This window comes from Mastomys coucha, unplaced genomic scaffold (genome assembly GCF_008632895.1).
Source record: "Mastomys coucha isolate ucsf_1 unplaced genomic scaffold, UCSF_Mcou_1 pScaffold11, whole genome shotgun sequence".
NCBI lineage: Eukaryota > Metazoa > Chordata > Mammalia > Rodentia > Muridae > Mastomys > Mastomys coucha.
Genome location: NW_022196893.1, coordinates 12,568,358 through 12,593,188, shown reverse-complemented (window position 1 = coordinate 12,593,188; position 24,831 = coordinate 12,568,358). Strand labels below are relative to the sequence as shown.

General features: G+C 47.9%; 1 protein-coding gene and 1 non-coding gene across 3 annotated transcripts in view; both read right to left on the bottom strand.

Moving 5' to 3' along the window:
* The window catches only part of Tef (TEF transcription factor, PAR bZIP family member), a 25,402-nt gene extending 6,752 nt beyond the window's left edge, over positions 1-18,650 (bottom strand). The window contains exons 1-2 of one of the 2 annotated variants that reach the window (XM_031350229.1): positions 18,184-18,650; positions 5,492-5,809 (exon numbers count right to left, since the gene is read on the bottom strand). In XM_031350229.1, the coding sequence (XP_031206089.1) occupies positions 5,492-5,809; positions 18,184-18,286 (421 nt within the window). In that variant the 5' untranslated portion in view covers positions 18,287-18,650. Of the gene's footprint in view, positions 1-5,491; positions 5,810-8,967; positions 9,702-18,183 lie in introns of those variants that run through there. The other variant, XM_031350221.1, reaches the window with a different exon arrangement.
* On the bottom strand, positions 1,377-1,481 carry LOC116083089. Its single transcript, XR_004115575.1, has one exon. It is a non-coding gene; the product is annotated as a U6 spliceosomal RNA (small nuclear RNA).
* Positions 18,651-24,831: the final 6,181 nt, after the last annotated feature.

The following is a 24,831-nucleotide window of genomic DNA, read 5'->3' as shown; positions in this document are numbered from 1 at the left end:
CACACCACACCAAATTATCTGCCCTGTTCATGGCATAAGTGTGGCATGACCAAATTTAGGTTTTTACCAGATCAGGTTGGGTGTAGTGATATAAGCTACAGAAGATTCTGTCTCGCACCCCCCCACCCCCAATTATGTATATGTGGTTTACATGTTTGTGAGTCCTGGAGCTTAGTGGTTAAGAATACTCATGGGCTGGAGAGATGGCTTAGCAGTTAAGAGCACTGACTGCTCTTCTAGAGGTCCTGAGTTCAATTCCCAGCAACCACATGGTGGTTCACAACCATCTGTAAAGGGATCCGATGCCCTCTTCTGGTGTGTCTGAAGACAACTGTAGTGTACTCATATAAAAAAACAAAAAACAAAAAACAAAAAAACCAACACTCACTACTCTCGCACAGGACCTGGTTACAGTTTCTGTCACCCACATAGCAGCTCACAGCTGCCTATAACTCAAGTTCCAAGGGATCCAACACCCTTCTCTGGTCTCTGTGGGCACTTTATACACGATACAATACACACAGGCAAAAACACTCATACACATAAATAATGTTGGGCATGGGGGTGTACACCTTTAATCCCAGCACTTGGAATACAGAGGTAGGTGGATCTCTGTGAGTCTGAGGCCAGCCTGGTCTACACAGTAAGTTCCAGGACAGCCAGGGCTACATACAAAGATCCTGTGATGAAGAAAGAAGAGGAAGAAGAGAAGAAGGGAAGAAGAAGAGGAGGGAGGAGGAGGAGAAGGAGGGAAAAGGGAAATACATTCATGTGCACTGACTCATCCAGTCTACTCCTAAGTAAACACCTAAGAGAAATACACAAAAGTACTGGCCAGGACACAGGCACACAAATGTTCCTAGTAGCATTGTTAAGAACTTCAACTAAGGCCAGGCTAGTACTAGTACTTGGGAGGCAGGCTGGCCTCTGAGTTCGAGGCCAGCCTGGTCTATAGAGTGAGTTCCAGGACAGCTAGGGCTACACAGAGAAACCCTGTCTTGAAACAAAACAAAACAAAACAAAAGAACTTCAACTATACCACATAGCGAGCTCCACTGTTCAACTGCAGAATGGTTATACAGTGGTGTGCAGTGTGCTCGCATGGTATTAGCCACCAATGGGAACTGGCAAACCTCCCCTACAGTGACAAGATGGCATTCACAAAACACTGTATAAAGGAAGTCAGACACAAAACACACGCACTACTGATGCCTTTACTACAAAGTAAATGGAAAAAAAAATAAAGGGTTTTAGTTTCGTATCTACCTTTCTGTGTAGCTAAGGCTGGACTGAATTCATGGCAATCCTCCTGTCTTAGTTTCTTTAGTACTAGAATCAGAGGTATAAGTCAACATACCCAGCTTTCTTTCTTCCTTTTAAATATGGAACGTTTCATGAATTTGCGTGTCATCCTTGCACGGGCCATGCTAATCTTCTCTGTATTGTTCCAATTTTAGTATATGTGTTGCCGAAGTGAGCACTACACCCAGCTTTCTATTAAGTATGTTCTGTGAAACTATTTTAGTTTTTGAGACAAGTTCTCACTATTGTGTAGCACTGTATGTCTTAGAACTCACTCTGCAGACCAGGATAGCCTCAAACTCACAGAAATCTGCCTGCTTTGGCCTCCCAAGGGCTGGAATTAAGTGTGTTGCCTCCACTGCCCAGCATGTTTTGTTACCATTAAGACAATAAAATGCCCACATAATTTATATTTATATTATAAAACTACATAAAGTTATAAATGTAAGGGTAGTGATGCAATGAATTTATAATTATTATTATTATGTGTGCACGTGTATGGTGTTGGGAATTAAACCTGGAACCCCCAAATGCAAAGAAAACACTTGACTACTGCACTGCATCCTCTGCTCACACTTGAACATTTGTGTGTGTGTGTGCCTGTGCACGCGTACGCGAGCATGCACATGCCTATGTGTACATGTACCACTGTACAAGAATGGAGGTCAGAGGACAACTTGTACAAGTCAGTTCTCTCCCACAAGGTCTTCAGGTTTGATGGCAAGCATCCCTACTGATAAGCCATCTTGGTGACCCTGACCCTTGCTGACCCAGGCTCTCTGACAGCTATCCTGGAATTCAATCTATGTAGTTCAGGCTGGCCTAGAACTCATTTTATAAACCAGGCTATTCTCAAGTTGGGACAATCTTCTCTCTCTGCTTCCTGAGTACTGGGAACTCAATTGTAGTATTTAAAAACAAAACAGAAGACAATTCTATTGTTAAGAAGCTCAGCTATTGCCGGGCGGTGGTGGCGCACGCCTTTAATCCCAGCACTTGGGAGGCAGAGGCCGGCGGATTTCTGAGTTTGAGGCCAGCCTGGTCTGCAGAGTGAGTTCCAGGACAGCCAGGGCTACACAGAGAAACCCTGTCTCAAAAAAATCAAACCAAAAAAAAAAAAAATCTTTCCTTAGGGTGGGTATGGTGCCACATGCCTTTATTACCAGTTCTCAGGAGGCAGAGGCAGGCAGATCTCTGTAATTCATTGTCAATTCCACTTGTTTAGTATTTAAACATTGTTTTGTTGTTGTTTTTTGTTTGTTTGTTTGCTTGTTTGTTTGGCTGGTTTTTAATTCCAAGTGCTAGGATTAAAGACGTAGGTCACCACTGCCCAGCTAAACATTGTTTAAGGTGTACACATGAGTGTACATACATGTCAAGGCCAAAGTTTTGTTTTGTTTTGAATTTATTTATTATTATAATTAAGTATACTGTAGCTGTCTTCAGACAGCACCAGAAAAAGGCATCAGATCTCATTATGGGTGATTGTGAACCACCATGTGGTTGCTGGGATTTGAACTCAGGACCTTCAGTAGAGCAGTCAGTGATCTTACCTGCTGAGCCATCTTGCTAGCTCAAGATCAGAGTTTAATGCTGGGTCTTTCTCAATCACTCCACCTTTTTAAACCTTTTACTTCCTTTTATTTCTAGGTGTGTGCATCTACACACCTATCATATAGCATATCCGAAGGCCAGAGGACAACTTACAAGAGCTGTTTCTCTCCTGTATGGGTCCTGGAGCTCAGTTGTCCTGATTATACATACAGTGGACCCAAGTTTGAGTCCCACCACTCCATTAGACATCATGGAAAATTCTTATTTCTGCTGAGCCATCTTGCTAGTCCACTCTTCCTTATTTTTTGAGATAGGGTCTCTCACTGAACCTGCCTTATTTCTGCAGACTGGCTGGCTGACAGCGGCAGTGTCTGACCCCATGGTGATAAGAGTCTGAACTGTCCAAATGACTTACTAATTTACTACTCAGCCGTCTCTCTGTTTGTCCTTTAGGTTTATTTACTTTATGTGTATGAGTGTTCTACTTCCATGCATGTGTGTACACCATGTGCATGACTGTTGAGTCCTCTGGAACTGGCGTCATAAATGGTTGTGGGATACAGTGTGGGTGTTGGGGACCATCTCAGGTCCTCTGTAGGAACAATAAGTGATCTTTATGACTGTGATCTCTCCCAACCATTTCCTTTGTCTTTAATTTTTATTTAATTAAAATTTATTTTGCAGTACTGAGAAAGAAACCCAAGCAAGGCTTTTTAAAAAATATTTATTTTGTATCTATGCATGTCTGTCTATCACATGCACACCTGTTACCCAAAGAGGCCAGAAGTGGGTGTTAGATGCACTGGAACTGGACAGTTACAGATAGTTGTGAGCCACCATGTATGTGCTGGAAATCCAAACCTGGGTCCTCTGGAAGAGCAACCAACACTCTTAAGTGCTGAGCCATCTTTCCAGTCTAGAATTCAAGGTTTTGTGCATGCTAAGCAAGCCCACTGCCACTAAATTACATCTCCAGCCTTTTTTATATTTTAATTTTTGAGGTAGGGTCTCACTATGTTATTTAGACTAGCTTTAAACTTGTGATCCTCCTGCCTCAGCCTTCTATGTAATAAGGATTACAGATGTATTGGGGCTGCAGAGATACAGTGGCTAAAACCATGTGCTGCTTTTGAACCTGAGTTCAGTTCCCAGCATCCATGTATTAGTCCCCCATAATTAAAAATAATAAATCTGGGCTGGAGAGATGGCTCGGTGGTTAAGAGCACTGACTGCTCTTTCAAAGGTCCTAAGTTCAAATCCCAGTAACCACATGGTGGCTCGCAACCATCTATAATGGAATCTGATATGTATCTGAAGATAGCTACAGTGTACTTGCATATTAAAAAAAAAATCTGGGGCTGGAGAGATGGCTCAGAGGTTAAGAGTGCTGACTGCTCTTCTGAAGGTCGTGAGTTCAAATCCCAGCAACCACATGATAGCTCACAACCATCCACAATGAGATCTGACACCTTCTTCTGGGGTGTCTGAAGACAGCTACAGTGTACTTACATATAATAAATAAATAAATCTTTAAAAAAATAATCTGGGCCGGGTGGTGGTGGCACACGCCTTTAATCCCAGCACTTGGGAGGCAGAGTCAGGCGGATTTCTGAGTTTGAGGACAGCCTGGTCTACAGAGTAAATTCCAGGACAGCCAGGGCTACACAGAGAAACCCTGTCTCAAAAAAAAAAAAAAAAAAATCTAAAAGGACATTTCAGATACACAGTAAAATGCTCTACCAGTGATATACACTCCAGCTTCTTACTTTTTATGTTTTATTTGAAAACTTTCCCTTCTGAGAAGTTCAACAGAAACACAGCATGATAGCTCTGTGGTGTGGGCCCCAGAAGACATCCGCCATCCTGTCTCTAAGGCTACAGAAACTGCATGGCGTCTGAACAGGGACACAAACCTTCCCCAATGAGTTTATGTTCAGATAGGAAAGCAAATAAACCAAAACCACAAACAAACAAACAAAAAAACAAAAATGACCCCCAAGCCAAAACAGTCTTTTAGATCCTGAAGGATGTCTTGTTTTTGTTTTGTTTTGTTTTAAAGCAGTAGGAGGATCACCTGTGCTAGTGTCTGAGCAGTGCCTGCCTATGCACACAAGCATCTTGGGTTCAAATGCTACTTCAGTAACTTTCAGCAGGGTGACTTGGGCAAGTGTCTTACTTCTCTGTGCCTCAGTTTCCTCATCTAATCTTGGAAGAATGTTTTGATGACTTTTTGTTAAAGTCGGACATAGAATAAGTCCTAAGTAAATGTTAGCAGGTACAGCCAGAATGACAGTAACAGTGCTTGTTTAGTAGTGTTGCCTAAACCTCCCAAGAATCTGTGGCCGAAATACAGCATCAAATGCATAGTGGGATTTCTCTGGCAGAGCTGCAGCCTGGAGCTCATCCTGGCATCCTGAGCAGTGCCCCAACAGAGGAAGGCTGCTGCCAGGGTGACTGTTTCATACCCAGTCTTACGGACAGTATTCAAGAGGGGGGAACAGAGGGCTCCTCTAATCTGCTGCCCACCCAGACCTGTTTCAGAAAAGGGGAACACAGGAGTGTGGACAGCAGAACTCAATGGGAAGTGGGCTCCTTAGATGAAACAGGTGGGCCTCCCCAGAGGCCTGTCACCAACCTGTGCTGGACACGGTTTCCGAGGGCTGAAAGATGGCAGTAGAGGAAGATGGTGGAGATGCCGTGGAAGAGCTGGCAGACTCCTTCCCTTCAAGCTCTGCCACAGGCAGCAGAAGGTTCTGGGCCAGGTGGGTGGGGCTGGCAGGGATGCCGTTCTCCAGCAGGAACTCATCCAGGTCCATGTACTCTAGGTGGAAGGACTCGCCATCGTAGGGGATGGTCTTGTCCCAGATGGGTGGCATGAGGGAGGCAGAGACAGCCATGGTACTGGCTGCTGCTGACTCGTCTTCCTCCAGCTTTTCCTTCCCCTTTTCTTTATCTGTAAACAAAATCTATGATGAGACACCACACAAGAGAACAACTCATCCCATGATGGGGACAGTGAGCCTTGGAGAAGACCCATCCGTACCCCATATATACGTTTCAAGAGCACATCCTGTCTTCTTATTGTACCCTGGTGCTTAAACCAGGCAGGCTGGTCTCCTCAGGGAGTGGTACTACATTCTCTTCTGTATCTGACCTTCGTGAAATGCCAGCTGCATATTCTGAGGCATGAGGTGGTCCCAGAGTTAATACAAGATAGGCTGAGGGCAGGCATCATGGAGAGGCTATGAGGAAGGAAGTGGTGCTTCTGACCTTTGCTGATATCTTAGTGTGGAAAGGGCTGAGATCCTCAAGCCAATAACTTCTAGGTTCCCCTGTCCTTTTCCCTGCACTTGGGTTTCTCCATAGCAACCCAGGGCTGCTACCCACTAGCTGTGGGACATGTGACCAGATCCATGTTACTTAACCTGAGTCACCTATTTTGTGAAGAATAGAGACAGCATGTGAAAATGATTATTACCAAGTACATGGTACACAGTACACATTCTTTATTGCTATGAGCTCACTGAGGGCAGGGACTGTGTTGGATTCAGTTCCAGACTTCAGGGGGCAACAAGGAGGCTAAGCAGTGGCTGTGGAATCTGTGTAATGCCTGGAGAATGCTGGACTTACAGAAAGCATTCAGGTGACTGCAGTGAGAGGATCTGGAGCTCTTTTCAGAGCAACCCGTTTAGAAGGCTTTATCCCTGAATAAGCAGAAAAGATGGCAGGTAGGTTTCCTGGGAGGATGGAAAAGGGAGGAGCTGAAGAAGAAAGACTGTTTTTATTCAGAGCAAAGCTAATCAATTAGTGAAGATCAAATCCCCCATGTCTTAGTCAAAAGGTTATGCACATGGATATCCAAGAGAGGGCAATTAAAAAAAAAAATACAGAGAAATGTGACAGGACAAGAAGGAAATCAGAGTGGGAAGGAAGCTCATCAAAAGTGGGAGATAAATCATGACACATTCATAATGGGTTTTCAAAATTGAAGGAGACAACTTTGAACTTTGGATTTAGAAGTAAAAAAAGAGAGACATCAAATATTATTATGTTGGAGAAAAAGCAGTCATGCTTGGGTCCCAAGACCAGACAGCCAAAGGCAGCCTATTAGTCCAAGAACAATGACCAGACCCCGTGAGGTAGAGGTTCTCACAAGCAGAACTTGCTCATAGCTTGTAATGTGATTTAACATGAATTCTTATGGCTGCCTTTTTAATTTAATTTTTTTAAACCAGGCTTTGATTTAAAAACAACTGGGAGGCAACAAAACTCCAAACCCGTGGGCTGGGTGGGCAGGGGGCCTCCCTGCCATCTCAGAGTCCACATTCTGTTCAGAAACAATGGATCAGTCGGGTGGGGTCACTTGGGATCAAAAGAGGTAAGAGAAGGGAGGAGATAAAAAGCAGCCTGACAGATAGACAAGCAACAGGAAGTTCCTCATTTTGCCAGACCAAAGCAATTAAGACATTTTTTTTTTTCAGATTTTCTGAGATAGGGTCGTGAAATCCAAGGTAACTTCAAACGATGTGCACCAGAGGATGACCTTGAACTAGTGATCCCCCTGCCTCTACCTCTCCAGTGCTGGGATTGCAAGCAAGCATCACTACAGTCAGTCAAGCTATTTTAATTCAGTGTTCGTAAGGTCAAGTTTTAAATTAATTTCAAAAGGTAAATGACTGATGTGTCCAGGGCTTAAATCACAGGGACTGACACCAGTGGTTGTCACTTTCATACAACAGAAAGAACACCAAACCAAGAGCCAGAAGGCCCACCCATGTGACCTTGAGAAACCATCTATGCCCCTTAAGAGTCTCAACTTTCCTTACCTACAAAGTGGAAATACTAACCCAAACAAGAAAAGACTATGTCAAGATGCTTTTCGAGTATGTGCAAATGTAAGGCAAAAACCCCTGTAAGCTACTCTCTGGTAAGCTTAAGCAAGAGCTGCCAGATGTGAGCACCAGCCCTTGCAGTTTGTCTTACACTCAGGTCTGGTTTGTGCACATGAGGTCCTGAGGCAGGAGGAGAGAACCTAGCCTCACCTGATGAGCAGAAGCTATTTCTAAGGCAACAGTGACAACCACGGGCAGAGCAGCCCCGGAACACATCCAAGGAAAGAAAAATGGCATTTTAGGAAGGGAAATGAGTTCCCCAGTATAGGCAACCCACCAAAAGCCAATTCCTTCCCAGATACCCTAATTAAGCTGAGCTCTTGGAAATCTGAAGATCTCACGATGAAAGCACACCTCAAGGACCTAAAACCCCACAATAGGTGGCAGTCCTGCTGCTTTTCCAGGCCAAACGCCCAGGCCAAGCCTGCTTTCCACACAAGGCCCCAGGGACCCTTGTGGCCTGGGCAATTCGATGAAGCCCGGTCCTGCTATTGTGATTCCCAACAATTAACCAGGAGGAGGACCTCAGTTGCCACATTCTAACCCTCATCCCAGTCCTACCTGCCCCATTCTTCATCCCCTTAATTTTTTTTTTTTTAAAACCAGGCTTTGATTTAAAAACAACTGGGAGACACTACCGACCCTCGTTTCAAACTGCCTCCTTCACCTGCACATCAGCAGTGTCCCAGGGATGCGTTTCCAGTAAAGCACCACAGTGGGACCTGCTCAATGTCCACTCGTGGAGAGGAAGAATCCTCCTTCTCCAGGACGGGCCAAAGACATTCAAAGGCCATCTGCTATAGTGATCAGGGCCTCTCAAACTTTGGTGGTGAACTCTGCACCCACGAGGGTGCAGAGGAGTGTTTCTTAAAATACAAGCTCTGTCTCAAGATCCGCAGACTAGGTGAGGCCCAGGAACCCGCATTTTAAGGCAAGCAGCATCCTAAGGATTTGGATGCAGGCAGCCCCGCTGGAGCCCCCTCTAAGCGGCTGCTTCCTTGCAAAGTTCTGTTGACCTGTCCTTTCCGGATCGTCCCCCGACTTTCTCTCTGGGCTAGAGGCCTAGTCCAGCAGGCCCCTAGTCATCTCGGGGCCCGCATAAGCACCCCTCCACTGGACCGCTTCACCCTGACCTCTGACCGGGCCCGCCCCGCCCCCACAAGGCCCCGCCTTTACAGAAACCCCGCCCCCAGACACGCGCGAGCCGCCCCCCCCTCACCGAGGCGCGTCTCGCGCGGGGGGTTCTCCATCAGCTTCTTCAGGACCAGGGGGAACGAGCCCGACAGGCCCCGTTCTCCAGCAGCACGCCCCGGGCCCGGCCCCGCCTGAGGCTCCACAGGCGGCTTCTTCCCGCCGCCCGCGTCGGACATCGTGCCCTGCGCCCCACTCGTGCGCCTCGCCTCCCCCGCCCGCACCCCGAGCTGGGCCGGAGCGGCTCGACCCGCCGCAGCTGCTGACACGGGCAGCACTGCGCAGACGCGCCACTGCACCCCCGCCTCTCGCCATCCGCACCCCTCCCGCGGACTGGTTCCGTCTCATTCATTATTCATAAGGCCCGGCCAGCGGTCCCAGAGCGTGGCTTCCGATTGGTGCGCTCCGCGTGAGGGCGGGCACAGCTCTTCGAGCTGGGATTGGCTGTGGGAACCAAACGCTGTCGACACGTGCTGGGCCAGGTGAGCAGTACCGCTCCGCCTGCCTGGGAGCGTCGCGGCCTTCTGTAGAGCACCTCCGTTCTTTTTGGTCCGTCGCGTCCCCTTCGCCACCCACTTTCGTGACTACAGGTTTCCTCCCAGTCCATCGCAGCCTCCTTTTCCTCCTTCCCTCCGAGAAGCCAGCTCAGAGGAAGGCGGAGCTGGGCGCTGTGGCCCACCCCCAGGGGTCACGTGGAGCGGCAGCAGAGTCGGACCTCGCGGGGCGGGGCAGTGAGGGAAAGGCTCACGGCAGCCAATGGGACGAGGGGGGCGGGGCCGGCGCGATTGCACGAGGCTCTGCACGTGCGGCTGCGGCGCGGAGGGGCGGGGCGGGGCGAAGAGGGGCGGGGCTGGCTCTGGCCTAGGCTTGGCCGGGGCTGGCTTGTTCTGTTTGGCGGACTCTGCCCGGGGTAAGGGGACTGGGACGTCGGTGCCCAGCCAGCGCTCCTCCCACGCTCCGCGCGAGGTTAGCGGAGAGCAGGCGGGTTCCAAGCTCCGCCGCTCAAGCGGGTGTCAGGTTGCCCACTGATTTAGGGATTGGGAGCAGGCGTGGTTGCAAAATAAACACTCGTACGGAGAGCGCATTCTTGAGACCTATCCACGAACCTGGGTCGGGACAGACTTCCGTAGTACTAGCTACTCGCTTGTGACCTTGGGAATTATCCAGTGACTCCACTGGAGCCCATTTCCTTAGTCTTAAAATTCAACATTGAACTAGAGTCTCCGCAATTCCGGGAGCCTCGAATCTCCCTTTCTTAAAATTAAAAAGCAAAACAAAGCATACTTCCTGGGTTCCTTAGGAAACCTGTGAGCCGCGAAGGGGTGTACAAACCTTCAAGATGGCTCGCAGGACCTTGTACCTCTTTGCAGTACAAGTCATACTCGGCTTCAAGCCCAGACAATACTAGACGCTCTGGGATTAAGCTCCCAGAGGGGCAGGGACTTGGCTTGTTTATACTCTGTCCCTCCCATGGCTCCCTGCCTCCGAAGGAGGAGCTGAGTCTGGCGGAAAGGCAGCCTGTGGTTCATGTGGTAGGTACAGAACACCACAACAGACTGCTAGAAGTGCATAGAATCAGAATTGTGTTAGGACCCGAGGAAAAGGAAACTGAGCTGAGTAGGCCTAAAGGAAGAGACTAAAGGACGTTGGGAATAGAATGATGAACTGTGAATCCAAAATACAAGTTTCTGTGATGTGGATTGTTTTCTGAACCTGATGCCTCCAGCCCATTCATTGTTCCATTTCTCCAGTCTGTTCTTTTTGTCAAATGGGGAGAAGGCAGGATTTAGCCTACAGTGTTCCCATGCAAATATCTTTCCTAACTTAATCAAAATCGATGGATATAAATTCAGTGTGGAAAAAGGAAACTGCATAGAAAATCCAGTGTTGCAGAACTATTAGGAAGAATTTTGTGTGTATCTTGGATATCTTTAGGAGAAACTGACCAGAGGTTTTTAGAAATAAATTTAAAAGAGCAACTCCAAGAAAATCAAACAACATATGAAACTCTAGAAAAGAAAGTCTGGGTGAGCAAGATGGCTCATGGGGTAAAGGTGAGTGTTGCTAAGTGTGACAACCAGAGTTCAGTCTCTGGGTACCATATGATGGCAGGAGGGACTAAATCAGAAATTGTCTTTAGACCTCCATGAGCACATACACACACAAATGTAACATAATATTTTTTAAAAGAAGTAGAAATCTCCAAGTGGTTTGATTCTAGAGGAACTGGCTAGACTAGACTGAAATGTACATTTTCATGGCTAGGTCTTACACTGTTGAGAAGGGGAACAGTTCCTAGGGTGGCAGAGGAGGATGATAAGGTAAGGGTGGGGTGGCATCCTGTCTATCTCTCAGGAAGATGACACACAGGAAGACGTGCAGATTCCCACTCCTGCTCTCATTCTCCATCTCCTTCCCCCTCTTTTCCCTTATCTTACCCTCTCTCTTTTGAGCTCTAGCTACCCACAGATGGATGATGGATCACCAACCATGGAGCAGCTCACCTAAGCAAGTGACTAGGATGCAGGAAGGGAACAGGCCTAGGCTTCAAAAATGGATCTAGCTTTGCGTCTCTTCTCTACCGACACTTCAGTTTCCCCTGGATAACCAAAGGTGAATATTCGGTGCCCTGAAGAAGCACTGCAGGCATGCCCCCTTCCTCTAGTGCTTCTTTGCAAGCTGGGGGGCGGGGGGATTGCAGCAACCAACACCATCCTGAAGGCGGGGACATTAATCTCTCTTCTTTCTCAGACTGACCTCAAGAACTCCAGCTGCCTTTTCTGCTGCTGTCTGCTGTCATTGCTATGGTGATAGCTGTGACCTTGCCTCTTCTCAGAGTAGAGGAGTAAGTGCTGTGAGAAATAGTTTGCTAATTGCCAGAGTGTGAAAGCCCTATAAAGAAATAGACTCTCTCACAGGAACAGGTTAGTACCTGGTTAAACATTAAAAGTATGTGACAGCTAGGTGTGGTGGTGCACACTTGAAAACCCAGCACTTGGGAGGCAGAGGCAGGTAGATCTCTATGAGTTCTAGGCCAGTCTGGTCTACATAGTGAGTTCCAGGACAGCCAGGGCTATATAGTAAGACCTTGACTTTAAAGAAAGAAAAGTATGATGTGGCAGCACACTATTTTGTATCAATAAAATGTTTGAGTTTTTTGTTTATTGAGATAGGGTCTCATGGATCCCAGGTTAGCTTTAGACTTTCTATGTAGATGAGGATGGCTTTGAATTTATGTCCTTCTGCCAGCACCAATTTGTAGAATTCAGGAGATGAAACCCAGGCTCTGTACATGCTAGGCAAGCAGTCTACTAACTGAGGTACATCCCTAGTCTCTAATAATAGTTTTTAATTAATTAATCACTTATTTAGTGCTCGAATATGTGTATATACACATGTCATAGTAGATACTTGGGGGCCAGCTGGGCGGTGGTGTGCATGCCTTTAATCCCAGTACTTGGGAGGCAGAGGCAAGTGGATTTGTGAATTCAAGGTGGTCTACAGAGTGAGTTCCAGGACAGCCAGGGCTATACAGAGAAACCCTGTCTCGAAAAACAAAACAAAACAAAACAAAAAAATATTTGGAGGCTAGAGTATAACTTTGGAAGTCGGTTCTCCTTTTACCATGGTACCAAGGAATTAAATTAGATTGCCAAGCATAGTGGCAAAGGCTTTGTCCCATTCAGCCATCTTGCTAGTCAATTATACTGAGTTTCTATTTTAGTGAGGGTGGGTTTGAGACAGGATCTCACTGTGTAGCTCTGCACTGGCCTGGGATTCACTATTTGTAGACCAGGCTATCCTCAGACTCACAAAGATCCACCTACCTCTGCCTCTCAAGTGCTGGGATTACAGGTATTGCCATGCCAGGCCAATAATAGTTTTCAGTATAATGCTTGCCTCAAGATGTCTGGAGCAGCTGCAACTCTGGCCTTGAGAGGAGACCTGAGGAGACCTTACTCTCAGCCAGTGACCTGCTTATAGCATCATGCAAATGGCTTCTAAACATCAGTCATTTTCCTCTGGGAAGCAGATGGACAATCCTCTTGAATGGGGCCTGTGGAGATTGCCTGTGCTAAGCACTGGCAGGGGCCCACCTCCGTGTGATGTGAGATGGATGGGTGGGCATCCACCCAGCCTCTTCTTCCATTCAGGATGTGTTGGTTCAGGAGTTGTTTTGTGTGTGATGATAAGGATAGGCTATAGAGGCTAAACCAAAGCCAGAATGGAGTGAGAAATATTATTCACCAGAACAGGAAAGGTTTTAGGTTCTGTTCTTTTCAGCCAGAAACCTGCTGACCAACTCAAGTTAGAAAGTCTATTGAATGAAGTGGATGCTGAGCAAGTGACTTCCATTAGCCTGGACCCCACAGTGATCTTGGCCACTTAGCATCTGGACGGATGGACAAATGGTACAGGAACTTGGCATGTGCAAAAGCAGGCCGATGTTAAGGCTTCTACTAACTTCTAGAAAAACAGCAGTTGGTGTCCCAATACTAAAGGCTGACAAGTGCAATGCTTTGTTCAGAAGAGCAATAAATATATGTTGGCTTGCTTTCTCTGTGTGGTGTTGGTAAGGTTAAAACTTTTTAGAGCCAAGTCTTATATATTTAGAATGTTATTAATATGAACTAGCAGTCATATATTTGATTTACCATGGAATCTGGAAGAACAAGCACTAGCCATTCTCTGGCAAGGCCACAGCAGCATCCTTGCCAGCAACTCTCTTTTGTAGTCCACATACCTGTGGCTGGGAAGCTGTGGCTCTGTGCTTTGTACTTAGGTCTGAATGTGTTCTAGGGTAGAAGTGGTGGGTGGGGCCTCTTTTAAATTCTTGCCTCTCCCTTTAGTACTCTCAAGAGCCTGTCCCAACAGTACCGTGACTATGGAGAACAACCTTCCCCACCACAACCAGCCCAGGCAATGTTGACACCACCTGACAGCTTGGTTTTCCTAACTGATGTTCTGTCAGTGATACAGCAATAGGTGCAGGCTATAGGGCCCTGGGATCTTTCCAATCACACTACATTCACGCTCTTCTCTAGGGATCACCTGCTGTAGCACCCATGGCCTTTTGTTCTGCAGACAAAGGGAAGGGCCTTTGAGATACTCTCCCTATACCCCGCAAGTTCTTCACATAGTTAACTCTGCCTCACTTTCTAGGTTTAAGCTTAAGCTAGTTGACACATAATTGCTATCTTTCCTCACTGGGTTGCCAGTTCTAGTTAAGCAAGGACAGTGTTTGTCTCATCCACGCCTGAACCACAAGCATAGCAAATGCTCACTAAGATATAAACAAATAATTAGATAACCAAGAAATACCACAGGGTTTCGGAGACCATGGATAGGCATGAGACTGGAAGCAGGAGCTGGGTGACCTCATTGATAAGTATGTGGCCCTCCCATTCTGGATCGTCAGTGTTCTCATTGGAGAATGGGAAAACCAGAGTCCCTTGCAATGGTGCTGCACACAGTGATGTAGGAATGGTTGACACATGCTCCTGAGAATGGCTGAGAGGCTCAGGGCATTCCTTTAGGAGCCTTACTTGGGGTCTGGACAGATGCAAAGCCACATGGAAGGGGTGCTTCTTGGCACTGCCATCAGTGTCTAGCCCTATATGTAGATGAATTTTTCATGTTTCTAATTGGGGGGGATAGGGTGTGACAGAGAACAAGGTCCTGGCCTAAGGAAAGGGGCCATTCCACCTCTTTGCCCTGAGGTGGCCAAGCTCTCTGAGTTCATTTTTCACTAAAAGAATGGGGAAGATACACCACTTAGCAGGCTAAAATGAGGAGTAAATTATGCAATATATCCAGCTTGTAGAAGGCCGTGGGTCATTTCCTCCCTCCTGAGCAAGCACCATGCTTTCTCTGGTTTCCCAGGCTGTGTGAGTCCTCATACAGGCCTCATAAGACCAAGTTTGGGTCACCCCAGGCCGCATGGAGTCCACCTTCACCTGTTTACTTCAGTTCAGTAAGAGGACTGGAGTGAGCCCCTTCTCCTCTCCCCTTTTGTTGTGGCCCAGCAAATAACCCTAAGATTCTGCCCATTGTGCTATAGCAAAGTTGTTTGGTTTGGTGCAGGGTTGATGGGATCATGCCCCAGGAGTCTCACCATGCACTTCCAAGGAAACAGCCCTGTGTGTGCACAATCTCATAACAGCCAGTTCTTTAAAAGGAGGTGAACATAAGGAAATGAGGGTCAAGTTGCCAATGTAGGCAGGAAGGAAACAAGGGTCAGATTATAGGAGGTAGAAAGAGCGGAAACCAAGCCACACTGTTCTCTGCCTTTGAGAGAGAGAGCCGCATGGGATGTCAGGGTTGAAAACACTTCCATGTGGGACAGCTCATTTAGTCCTGGCAATGGGCCAGCAGCATAGGCATTCCTCATCCTCCTTAAAAAGGCTAGACTGCTCATTGGGCAGTAGAATCAGGGATCATGTCCTGACCCTGATTTAAGGCTTTGCTTCTTATGGCCTTGTCCAGTAGTGCCCCTTCTTGCCACCTTTGACTTTAAAGCATGTCAGGCTCCTGTAAGTGGAGGCCTGGATAAGTGGAGAAGACAGAAAGGTAGATGAGGTGCAGCAGGCATCTTGGGAGTAGTAATATGAGTAATAGTCAAGGCCCTGTGGATGAGGGTAGTAGAAGTCAAGATCTTTCAAGAAGCTGAAGAAGAACAAAGCAGGAGATGGGGTGAGCACTGAAAGCAAATCTTTGGGGAAAGTGCAAGAGTAGAGACAGGAAGCGTGAGTTTTATAGGCTCCGAGGCAGCGGTGAGAAACTGAGTCAGAGATTGAAAAATGGTGCAGGGAAGCTGGTTGAATTGTGGTTCAGAGTAAGGGCCACCAGGAAACTAAGGGAATCTCAGGTCTGGTCAGTACTGATCAGGAATCTACCTACTTGGGGAGAGAGGCAGACATTTGTATAGGCTTTAGCAGGCCTTGGAGCTGCCAGAGGAGCTCCACGTGGATCCTAGGAAGTATCTTTGAACTAGAAAACACCACACAGTGGTAGGAGAGCATTCTTGAGGGCACACCTGGAATTTCTCACACTCTGTATTGCTCGCTTCTGAAATTCTTTCCTGCTGGAACTTAGCTACACCCAGCATGTGACTTGGCTGTGCTGCAGAGTATCTGGGCTAGGGGACGAAAAGGGAAAGTAGGGATTTTGCAGAGTCTTTTAGGAGAAACCCACCTCCTGCATGGAGATGAAGGGCGGAGTGGTGGGAAATGGGCAGAAAAAAGCACAACAGGAACTTGTAAAGTACTTGACAGAGGACTGCTGAGTCTTCTGGCTCAGTGTGGTGGGCGTGCACTTGCTCAGGCAGACATTTAAGTGCTTTGGAAGGTCTGGGAGCTTTGTGGAGTAGTGACTGTAGGTAAGGAGTAGTAATGTGAGTTGAGGCTTTGTGACATAGTTGGCTCCTCCATCACTTTCCCCCCAATTTTTTTCCAAGTTAGCCACAGCTGCTGTCAGTCCTGTGGGGTGGCTTGTTCTGATTTTCAATGAAGTGCCACATGGAGTGACCGGCTGTCCAAGACTCAGGCCTAAGACCCAGCTATACTGGGCTAACTAATCCTCAGGCAGAGGATTACCCAATATTGGCAAAGCGCTGCCTGAAACCTTGGGCAAGTCCCCTAAGTGCTGGGCCCTGGCTGCCTTCTTATGAGGGATGGGGAATTTTAGCTTTCACAGGGCTCTGCACACCATGTAGGAGCAACAGTTGTTACCACATTTCAAAGCATTGTTAGTCTCATGCAGAGAGCATTGCTCCAAGTTAACCCCTTTGCATCTGGAGCTGACCCTGTCTGTCTGCAGTGCAGCAGGCATCTTGGGACAGTGGGGTGGGGTCATGAGGATGCTACATCATCTTCCCTAGTACCTGCAGGACTGGAAGGGGGTCTACTTTACATTTTGGAGACTCTTCCTCCCAGAGATGGCAGAAAGCTCTCTGTGGCCTGTTTGTGGGTATGGACCGTAGCTGAGGCTCATCTATCTGTCAGGGGTCTTTCCCAGGGATGTAGACATGGGCTTCTCCTGCTGTCTCCCTTTGTGCTATTAGACACAGGAACACCAGGAGAACATGTAAATGCCTCAGTAGTAGAAGCCCCAGGCTGTGATCTAAAGGGACTGGGTCCAAAGATCCATAAAAGTCTTTGGAGGACCCTGCCGTGAGCATGAGCATTGGGGAAACCCACTACCTCAGACACTGTTCCCCAGGATCAAAGCCTGCTGCCCTGCCTTCCCAGAGCTAACAAAATTAAGCCCATTCCTGGCTCCAGAGGGTGAAAGGAATGCAGGGGCTGTCCTTTTGGCTCTTAAGTTTGGAGAGCCCTGCAGGAAGAAGTCGGGTGGGGAGGGCGTGTGGGGGGAGGACACCATGGTGATGAGATATATCAGATGCCAGCACAGAATGAGGTAGATGCCTGAAAAAGGTCCCAAAAGAACACACTGACCTCCTGTCACCCCTGGCAGCACATGGTGGTCCTCTCTAAAAGCAATACGGCGGGACTGGTGGCACAGCACTATAGCAAAGCCTGTGCTTAGCATTCAAAAGGCCTGGATTTGATCCCCAGTACAGCAGGAAATTTTTTGATAAAGGTAGTAAGAACTGGTTGAGCCTGAGGGATTTGGTGACATAAATATCAGGAGAGAGTACCCTAAATTAGTTCCCCAACTCCCCAAAGCTCTTAACTTTTCCAGGAAAGACTTGTAAGGTACCTGTATTGGCTGCCCAAGCCACCCCCTCCACACCCTCTGCCACTCACTCTGCTCTTCTGCTTGTTCCTAGCCCCGGGGTTGCCTGTGGTATCCTAGGAACGTGGGGCTTGTGGTCCTGTTACATAACCAGATTCTATCCCATCCATGAGTTCAGCCCTCCAGCAGCGAGCAAGTGGTAAGCAGAAAGCCTCTTCTCCACACAGCTGCTGCCCAAACCCATGGGCTCTGCCACGCCTCTGCTCACCCCCACGTGCAGAGGGGGGGAGCGCAAGAAGCAATCAGCTTTCAGTTGGACTCCTTCAGGCACTGTAGTCCATCCTCGCCCCACGTGAGCACAGCACCTGTCAGTGGCTGCACGCTGGCCATGGCACCCAAAGCCAGCAGGCACAGGGGCAGCCCCGTAGTTGGTGTGGCACCCACATACATCGTGGGTCCTTCTCTGCATTGCAGCCCTTCCTGCCCATCTTGCCACTATCCCTGTGCCTGCTTTCACCCTGCCAGTATAGACCACTTGTGTTCCTACCTGCCTTCTTCTCTGACCAAGGCAAAGAATGCTCCAGCAGGGACTTGAGGACCTCAGGCATGTCCATGGCAGGGGCCACTCCAATCTGGTTGCAGCTCGACATGGCCCAGCAGGAGGTGCTTGCTCCGGAGTTTAGAAGCAGCTGGAGAGGCAGGGGCTGCTGGGGAGCCACAGGCTAGGGAGGCAGGCGGGGTGTGAGCCTGAGGCAGCCAATGGGCAGCCCCAGCTCCAGCCCGCCTGTCCACCCCCAGCTCGGCCACCTGCCAGCTACGGCAGCAGCCAGGCCTTCCCTTCTTGCTGCTTGGCAGGGCGGACCTGGCCTTGTGCCAGCAGCAGCACGTGGAGCCACAGCACCAATCCTCTGACAGAGAACCCGGCCTGTTATCTAACTTTGCAAAGGGAAGTTCTCCCCCAGTCTGGGAGCCATAACCAGGGCTGCCAGATGAGAACGGTGAGCAGAACTCCACGCCCACAGCAAGTGAGCACAGGCACATAAAGGGAGCTGAGGGGCGGCGGGGGAGGTGGGGAGGTGGGAGGGGAGAGCCTGGAGGGCCAGGTTCTGTGGAGAGCAGGGCACACCATGCAAATCTACCTGGGCTGGAATTAGAGGTAGCCGGAGGAAAGAAGGATGACAGACTAGACCAGCATCCCTGGCAGCCGAGCACAAAAGATGCTGTAATGGCACCAGGCATTTGGTTCATATGGGAGCTTGTGAGTCCCAAGGTGTTGGGCATATTTGAATGTATATGTGCCATGCAAACGAGCCTTACAAGGCATGTATGTGTACATGTGGGATGCATAGCTAGGGCTTCATACTACCTGTCCGACTTGAAGCCTGCTCTCCAAGGCTCTGGTCTCTCAGAAAGGGAAGGAGAGAGAATAGGTCCCTGGGACGGTTGTCAAGGTGGGCACTACTGAAAGGGACAGCCCTGCTGACTTCATTCAGGAATAACAAACCTTGCTTTGCCCATCACTGAGGTTTAAGTGGCAGTTGAGCACCTGTCATAGGCCCTTCCTTTTTCCCCTACAGGTGCACTGTGATCCCCAGGACATTGACTGTGTATGGGTGAAGTCACACATTTGCATGTCCTCATTCTTCCGAGAGAGATCAGACTTTGGCAGAGATGTCAAGCTGAAGAATCTAGAACAAGCCAGAAACTGATTCTGGGGCTCAGCTTCAAAACTGAACACAGTAACCTTCATCAGGCTTGCTGCTGCAGCTCAGACACCCTGGGGTGGGGGACAAACTCTTGGTTTTCTGTCCTGTGTCTGATCTCACAGAGATCCATGGCTGTTTTCCCAAACCACATCTTACACAGAGATCTTTAGTGTATTCTTTAACTACCATATTTTCCTCCTGAGTGATCCTTCACAGATTAATAAAATTTCATATATATTACATAACCCACAGCTACAGAACTCACTCTGGAGCTAGGCAGGCACTGAACTTGTGTTCTTTCTGTCTTGGCCTCTCAAGTGGCTGGGGTGAAGTCTGTAGGACCGGGCGGGGCCAGGATTCCTCTCTCCCCTCCCACCCCGCCACCAGTGCAAGAAGTGGAGCTAAGGGCCATGCGCATGTTGGGCAAGCGCTCTAAGCCCTCAATTAATCCCTTCATTGTTGTATACACACATATATAATATACTTTGAGCATATGCGTCCATTCCATTATCCTCTCCTTCCCCAATGACCCTTGTTGTTGTTTTTAAAGACTATGATAGTTATGGATATGTGTGTGTGTATGTACACACACATATCTATACATACACACAAATACATATATGCATATATTTTAATTGTGTCTAGAGAGTTGGTTCTGCAGTTAAGAGTACTTCTTGTTCTTGCAGAAGACCCAGGTTTGGCTCCCAGTGCCTACATGGTAGCTCACAACCACCCTAACTAACTACACTTCTAGGTGATCCAACTCTGTCTCCTGGTCCCTGCAGGCACCAGGAACACACACAGTGCACATACACACATGCAGGCAAACACTCATACATACGAAGATAAAATGTATATGATTATTATTTTCATGTGTTTATTTTGTGTGTGTGTGCATGTGTAGGTGCACACTCCATGGTGCATGTGTGCAAGTCAGAGGACAGTTTGCAAGTTGGCTCTCTTTCCACCTTGTTGAGTCCCTTGTGTAAAGCTTGTCAGCAAGTGCCTTTACCCCAAGCCAGATCACCAGCCATAGTCTTGAACTTTGATCCTCCTTCTTGGCTTCCCGAGTGATGAGATTTTAGGTGTGCATGACTATGCCTGGCTACTTCTAGTTATAGCTTTTGTACATTTATTTGTGTGTTTATGTGTGTGGGGCACTCACATGCCATGGTGCACATGTGGAGGTCAGAAGGCAACTCGTGGGAGTTGGTTGTCTCCGGGGATCAAACTGAGGTTGTCTGGTTAGCTGTACATGCCTTAACCTGCTGAGCCCTCTGGTCTACCCTGCTTTTAATATATGTATAGAAAATTAGTACATGTATCAAAATCAAAACCTTAGAAAAGCTATACTTTAAAATTAGTTTCTTGCTGGGCAGTGGTGACTCATGCCTTTAATTCCAGCACTTGGGAGGCAGAGGCAGGCAGATTTCTGAGTTTGAGGCCAGCCTGGTCTACAGAATGAGTTCCAGGACAGCCAGGACTACACAGAGAAACTCTGTCTCGAAAAACAAAAACAAAAAAAATTGTTTATTTTCTTTTTGTTTGTTTGTTTTTTGTTTTGTTTTGTTTTGTTTTTGGAGACAGAGTTTCTCTGTATAGCCCTGGCTGTCCTGAAACTCACTCTGTAGACCAGGCTGGCCTCAAACTCAGAAATCTGCCTGCCTCTGCCTCCCACGTGCCGGGATTAAAGGCATACGCCACCACTGCCCGCCTTTTTATTTTCATTATATGTATATGCGATGTGGCAGTAGAGGCCAGAAGTGTGTGTTGGATCCACTGGCACTGGATTTACAGGTAGCTGTGAGCTGCCCCATGTAGGTGCTGGGAATTGAACTTAGGTCCTCTTCAGAGCAGTGTGTTAGAGTTCTCTGGAGAAACAGAACTGATAGAACAGTGTATACATGGGACTTATTTGAGTGGCTTACAGGCTGGGATCTGGGTAGCTTAGCAATCAGTGGCTGTCTCATGACCAAAAAGCCAAGGATCTGGTGTTCCGTCCTGAGAGACTGGATGTCTCAATAGTTTCAGTCTGGTCCTGGAATCCTGGAGGATTCCTACAGATCTGCTGCTCTTCAGTCTACACTGGAATCCAGAAGATGTAGGTTCTAATACTATTGAAGGGATACCTCAGCAACAGAGTAGATGAACTTGCCAGCACAAGCAAGGCTAAGCAGGCAAAAGCACCCAGAAGGTGTGGCCCAGATTTAGGGTGAGTCTTCCCACTTCAAATGATCCAGTCAGTAAAGGCTCTCACGGGGCGTCTGTCAGCTTGCATTTGATTCCAGATGTAGTCAAGATTAGCCAGCCCCTGACAGCATTTCTTTCCCCTGACCCTTCTTCCTCATTCTTCTCATAATAAATTTAGTGTTTTTATTTAGCCTTGCAGTGTTTCTCTTTGCAAATATGTTCTAGTAAAATTTCAGTCATTTTTTTGAAAACTGTATGTTTCACTCAGCAGAGGCTATCTGGTGAGCACAAAGGCAACCTTCCCTTCTGTTCTCTGTGCCAGCAGGAGCCCTGGCCAGTCCTACCTTGCCCTGTACCTGGGGCGGGAATGAGGTGGGAGCTGGAGTTCAGGCCTGAGCTGAACTGTGATTGCAAACCAAGGCTGACTCAGGCTGGGCCAGTGTGTTAACTCATACAAAACTGGCTTAACTCACAGAGATCTGCCTGCCTCTGCTTCCAAAGTGTCGGGATCAAAGGTGTGTGCCACCACTGCCCATTGAGAGACCCTATCTTAAAAAACAAAGGTGGGGGCTGGAGAGATGGCTCAGTAAGTTAAAAACATTGCCTGCTCTTCCTGAGGTCCTAAGTTCCATTCCCAGTAGCCACAAAGTAGTTCAGGACCATCCCCATTGGGATCCAGTGTCTTCTTCTGGTGGGGCTGAAGAAAGCAAGTGTACTCGCATACATAAAATAAATAGATCTTTAAAAAAAAAAAAGAAAAAACAAAGAGAGAGGACGATAGGTTTGCATCAGCAAGCTTGTACTGCTGCCTTTGCCATGGATACTCACCAGATGATAGCAGACCTTGCTTTGCCACAGTCGGCTAGCCCACCTAGGGTGGAGCCTTCCGACCCAGGTAAAGTCCATTGTCCTACCACATCTGCAGCTTCCTGCAAGAAGCCACTATCTGCTGAACAGTTGAGCTTATTTTCCTGACACAAAAGCAATGAGATCCTGGCATAGTAGGGAATGGGTTTCCATCCTTTTAAATTCAGACCCTAGAATTAAACACTGAGCCTTGATTACGGAACTGTGTCTTGGCTCATTATTTCTCTCGCCGTCCTTCCCATCCATCCCCAGCTTTCCTTCCAGGAACCCAGGAACCTGTGGCCGCCTGGCGGCTACAATACCAAACCAGGCCATACTTCTTCAGCTTGGAGGCTTCAGAACTGTGGGACAAGTTATGCTTCCATTCTTTACAAGTTACCTGGCCCCAGGCATCCTGACCACACAGGAGAGAGAGTAATGCCCCATGTACGTGGCACCAGACTAGACTTTGAAGACTTAGCGATGCTCAGTGTGCACTGACTCTCTCTCCTTGCACTCAAGGGGTTCAGCTGCCAGTGTCACCCGTGGTTAGGGGACAGCAGCAGTGGAAAGGAAGTGTGGCTGAGTATGTACCTAGAGACATGTGGAGGGGTTATGGGCAGGGGTTTGGGTTGCCTACATGTTCAGGATTTCTGGACTTAGAGGTCCAAAGCCCTCTGTAGATGGTCCAGGTCTGTTAGTTTTTTGGTTGGGAGCCTAGCCTTTAATGGCTGAGCCATCTCTCCAGCTCGGTCTGTTAGTTTTTTAATCAGTGTGCCGACTCCATCCTTGTACTTTACCCTTCATTTTCCCTCTGACTTTATTTGTCCTAGTTCACTAACAGGGTGTTTTATGTGACAACAGATACATCTGTTCGGAGGCAAGCTGTGACCTCTGCCTGGAGGCCCTTCTAAGTAAGAACTTGGTTAAGAACTTTGATGGTCTTCTGTTCTCCCCTTGGCCAGCAGGGTATATTTAACTTCCAGCCCAAAAGCAGTGTCAGAGGGGCCAATGCAAACCTGCTCATGAATCAGGTCCAGTTGCTCAGGCTACCCTTTTCTTAGGCTTGTGTGTTTTCCCAGAAGGCTGCGCAGGCTCCCCTGCTTGATTAGATGCTTTGGCAGCAGGCTCAAAGGTCTTCACTGGAGAGGCCCGCGCCTGCCTGCCCCCCAGGTCCTTGGCACCTGTACCTGCCCCAGGAGCAAGCAGAGAGTGCAGAAGCTGGTGCTATGTCAACTTGGCATCGTGCAGGCCAAAGCTAGAAACAGACCCATGCTCCCTCAGGGCCACCACCCACTGCACGGCTATCAGACACTCTGAACATCCAGTTTCATTGTTACATGGAATTGCAGATATGAAACAAAATAAAAAGGGAAAAATGCAGAATAGTAAGTGCCTACAGATTGCGATGTAAAAATCAGGCTGATCCCAGCACTTGGGAAGCAGAGGCAGGTGGATTTCTGAGTTCGAGGCCAGCCTGGTCTACAGAGTGAGTGCCAGGACAGCCAGGGCTACACAGAGAAACCCTGTCTCGAAAACAAACAAACAAAAACAACAAAAAGAAAATCAGACTACAGACTCTTCAGTAACCAGCCTGGTATCCCTAGGATCTGCATGGGGTGGGGGCTCACTTGGGTAATGCTTCCTAATGGGAGCCAAATGGAGATCAGAAGAGACTAGAAGGAATTTTAAGTTAGGTTAACTCAACTCCTTAGGTTTACTGAAGTCTTGCTTACTCACTTTAATTTCCTGGGTTTAAGGAATGTCCCAATGCAAGCTCATGCATGTGCCCTATAGCCCAAGGGCAGGCTTGTGATTTTTGGTTTGGTTTGTTTTTCCAGACAGGGTTTCTCTGTGTAGCCCTAGCTATCCTGGCACTCACTCTGTAGACCAGGCTGGCCTCAAACTCACTCTCTTTAGACACACCAGAAGAAGGGGTATCATATCCCATTACAGATAGTTGTGAGCCACCATGTGGTTGCTGGGATTTGAACTCAGGACCTCTGGAAGAACAGTCAGTGCTCTTAACCGGTGAGTGGTCTCTCTAGCCCCTAACTCTTCCTTTTTCATCCCATTATTTGTTAGTTTGACTTCCTCCTATATACCTGGCACAAATGACTCCTGTCTTGGGGGAATTCATAGATCCAGGACCTTTGCTCCCAGGCCATACTATCCTGCAGCTTAAAGCTAACTGGCAAGCAAGGCATGGTGGATACACTTATAACTAGGCACTCTGAGACAGATCCATTCAGGTTTGAGTCTAGCCTGCAAAGCAAATTCTAGGACAGTCATGGCTACAAAACAAACAAAACCAAAAACCAAAAACCAAAACAAAACAAAACCCACTGTCACAGGGGAAAAAAAGAATTCCAGGCCAGCCAGGGCTCTATAGTGAAACTGTCTGATGAGCACTCACTGTAGACTGAGTACACTTCAGGAAATTAAAAAACACC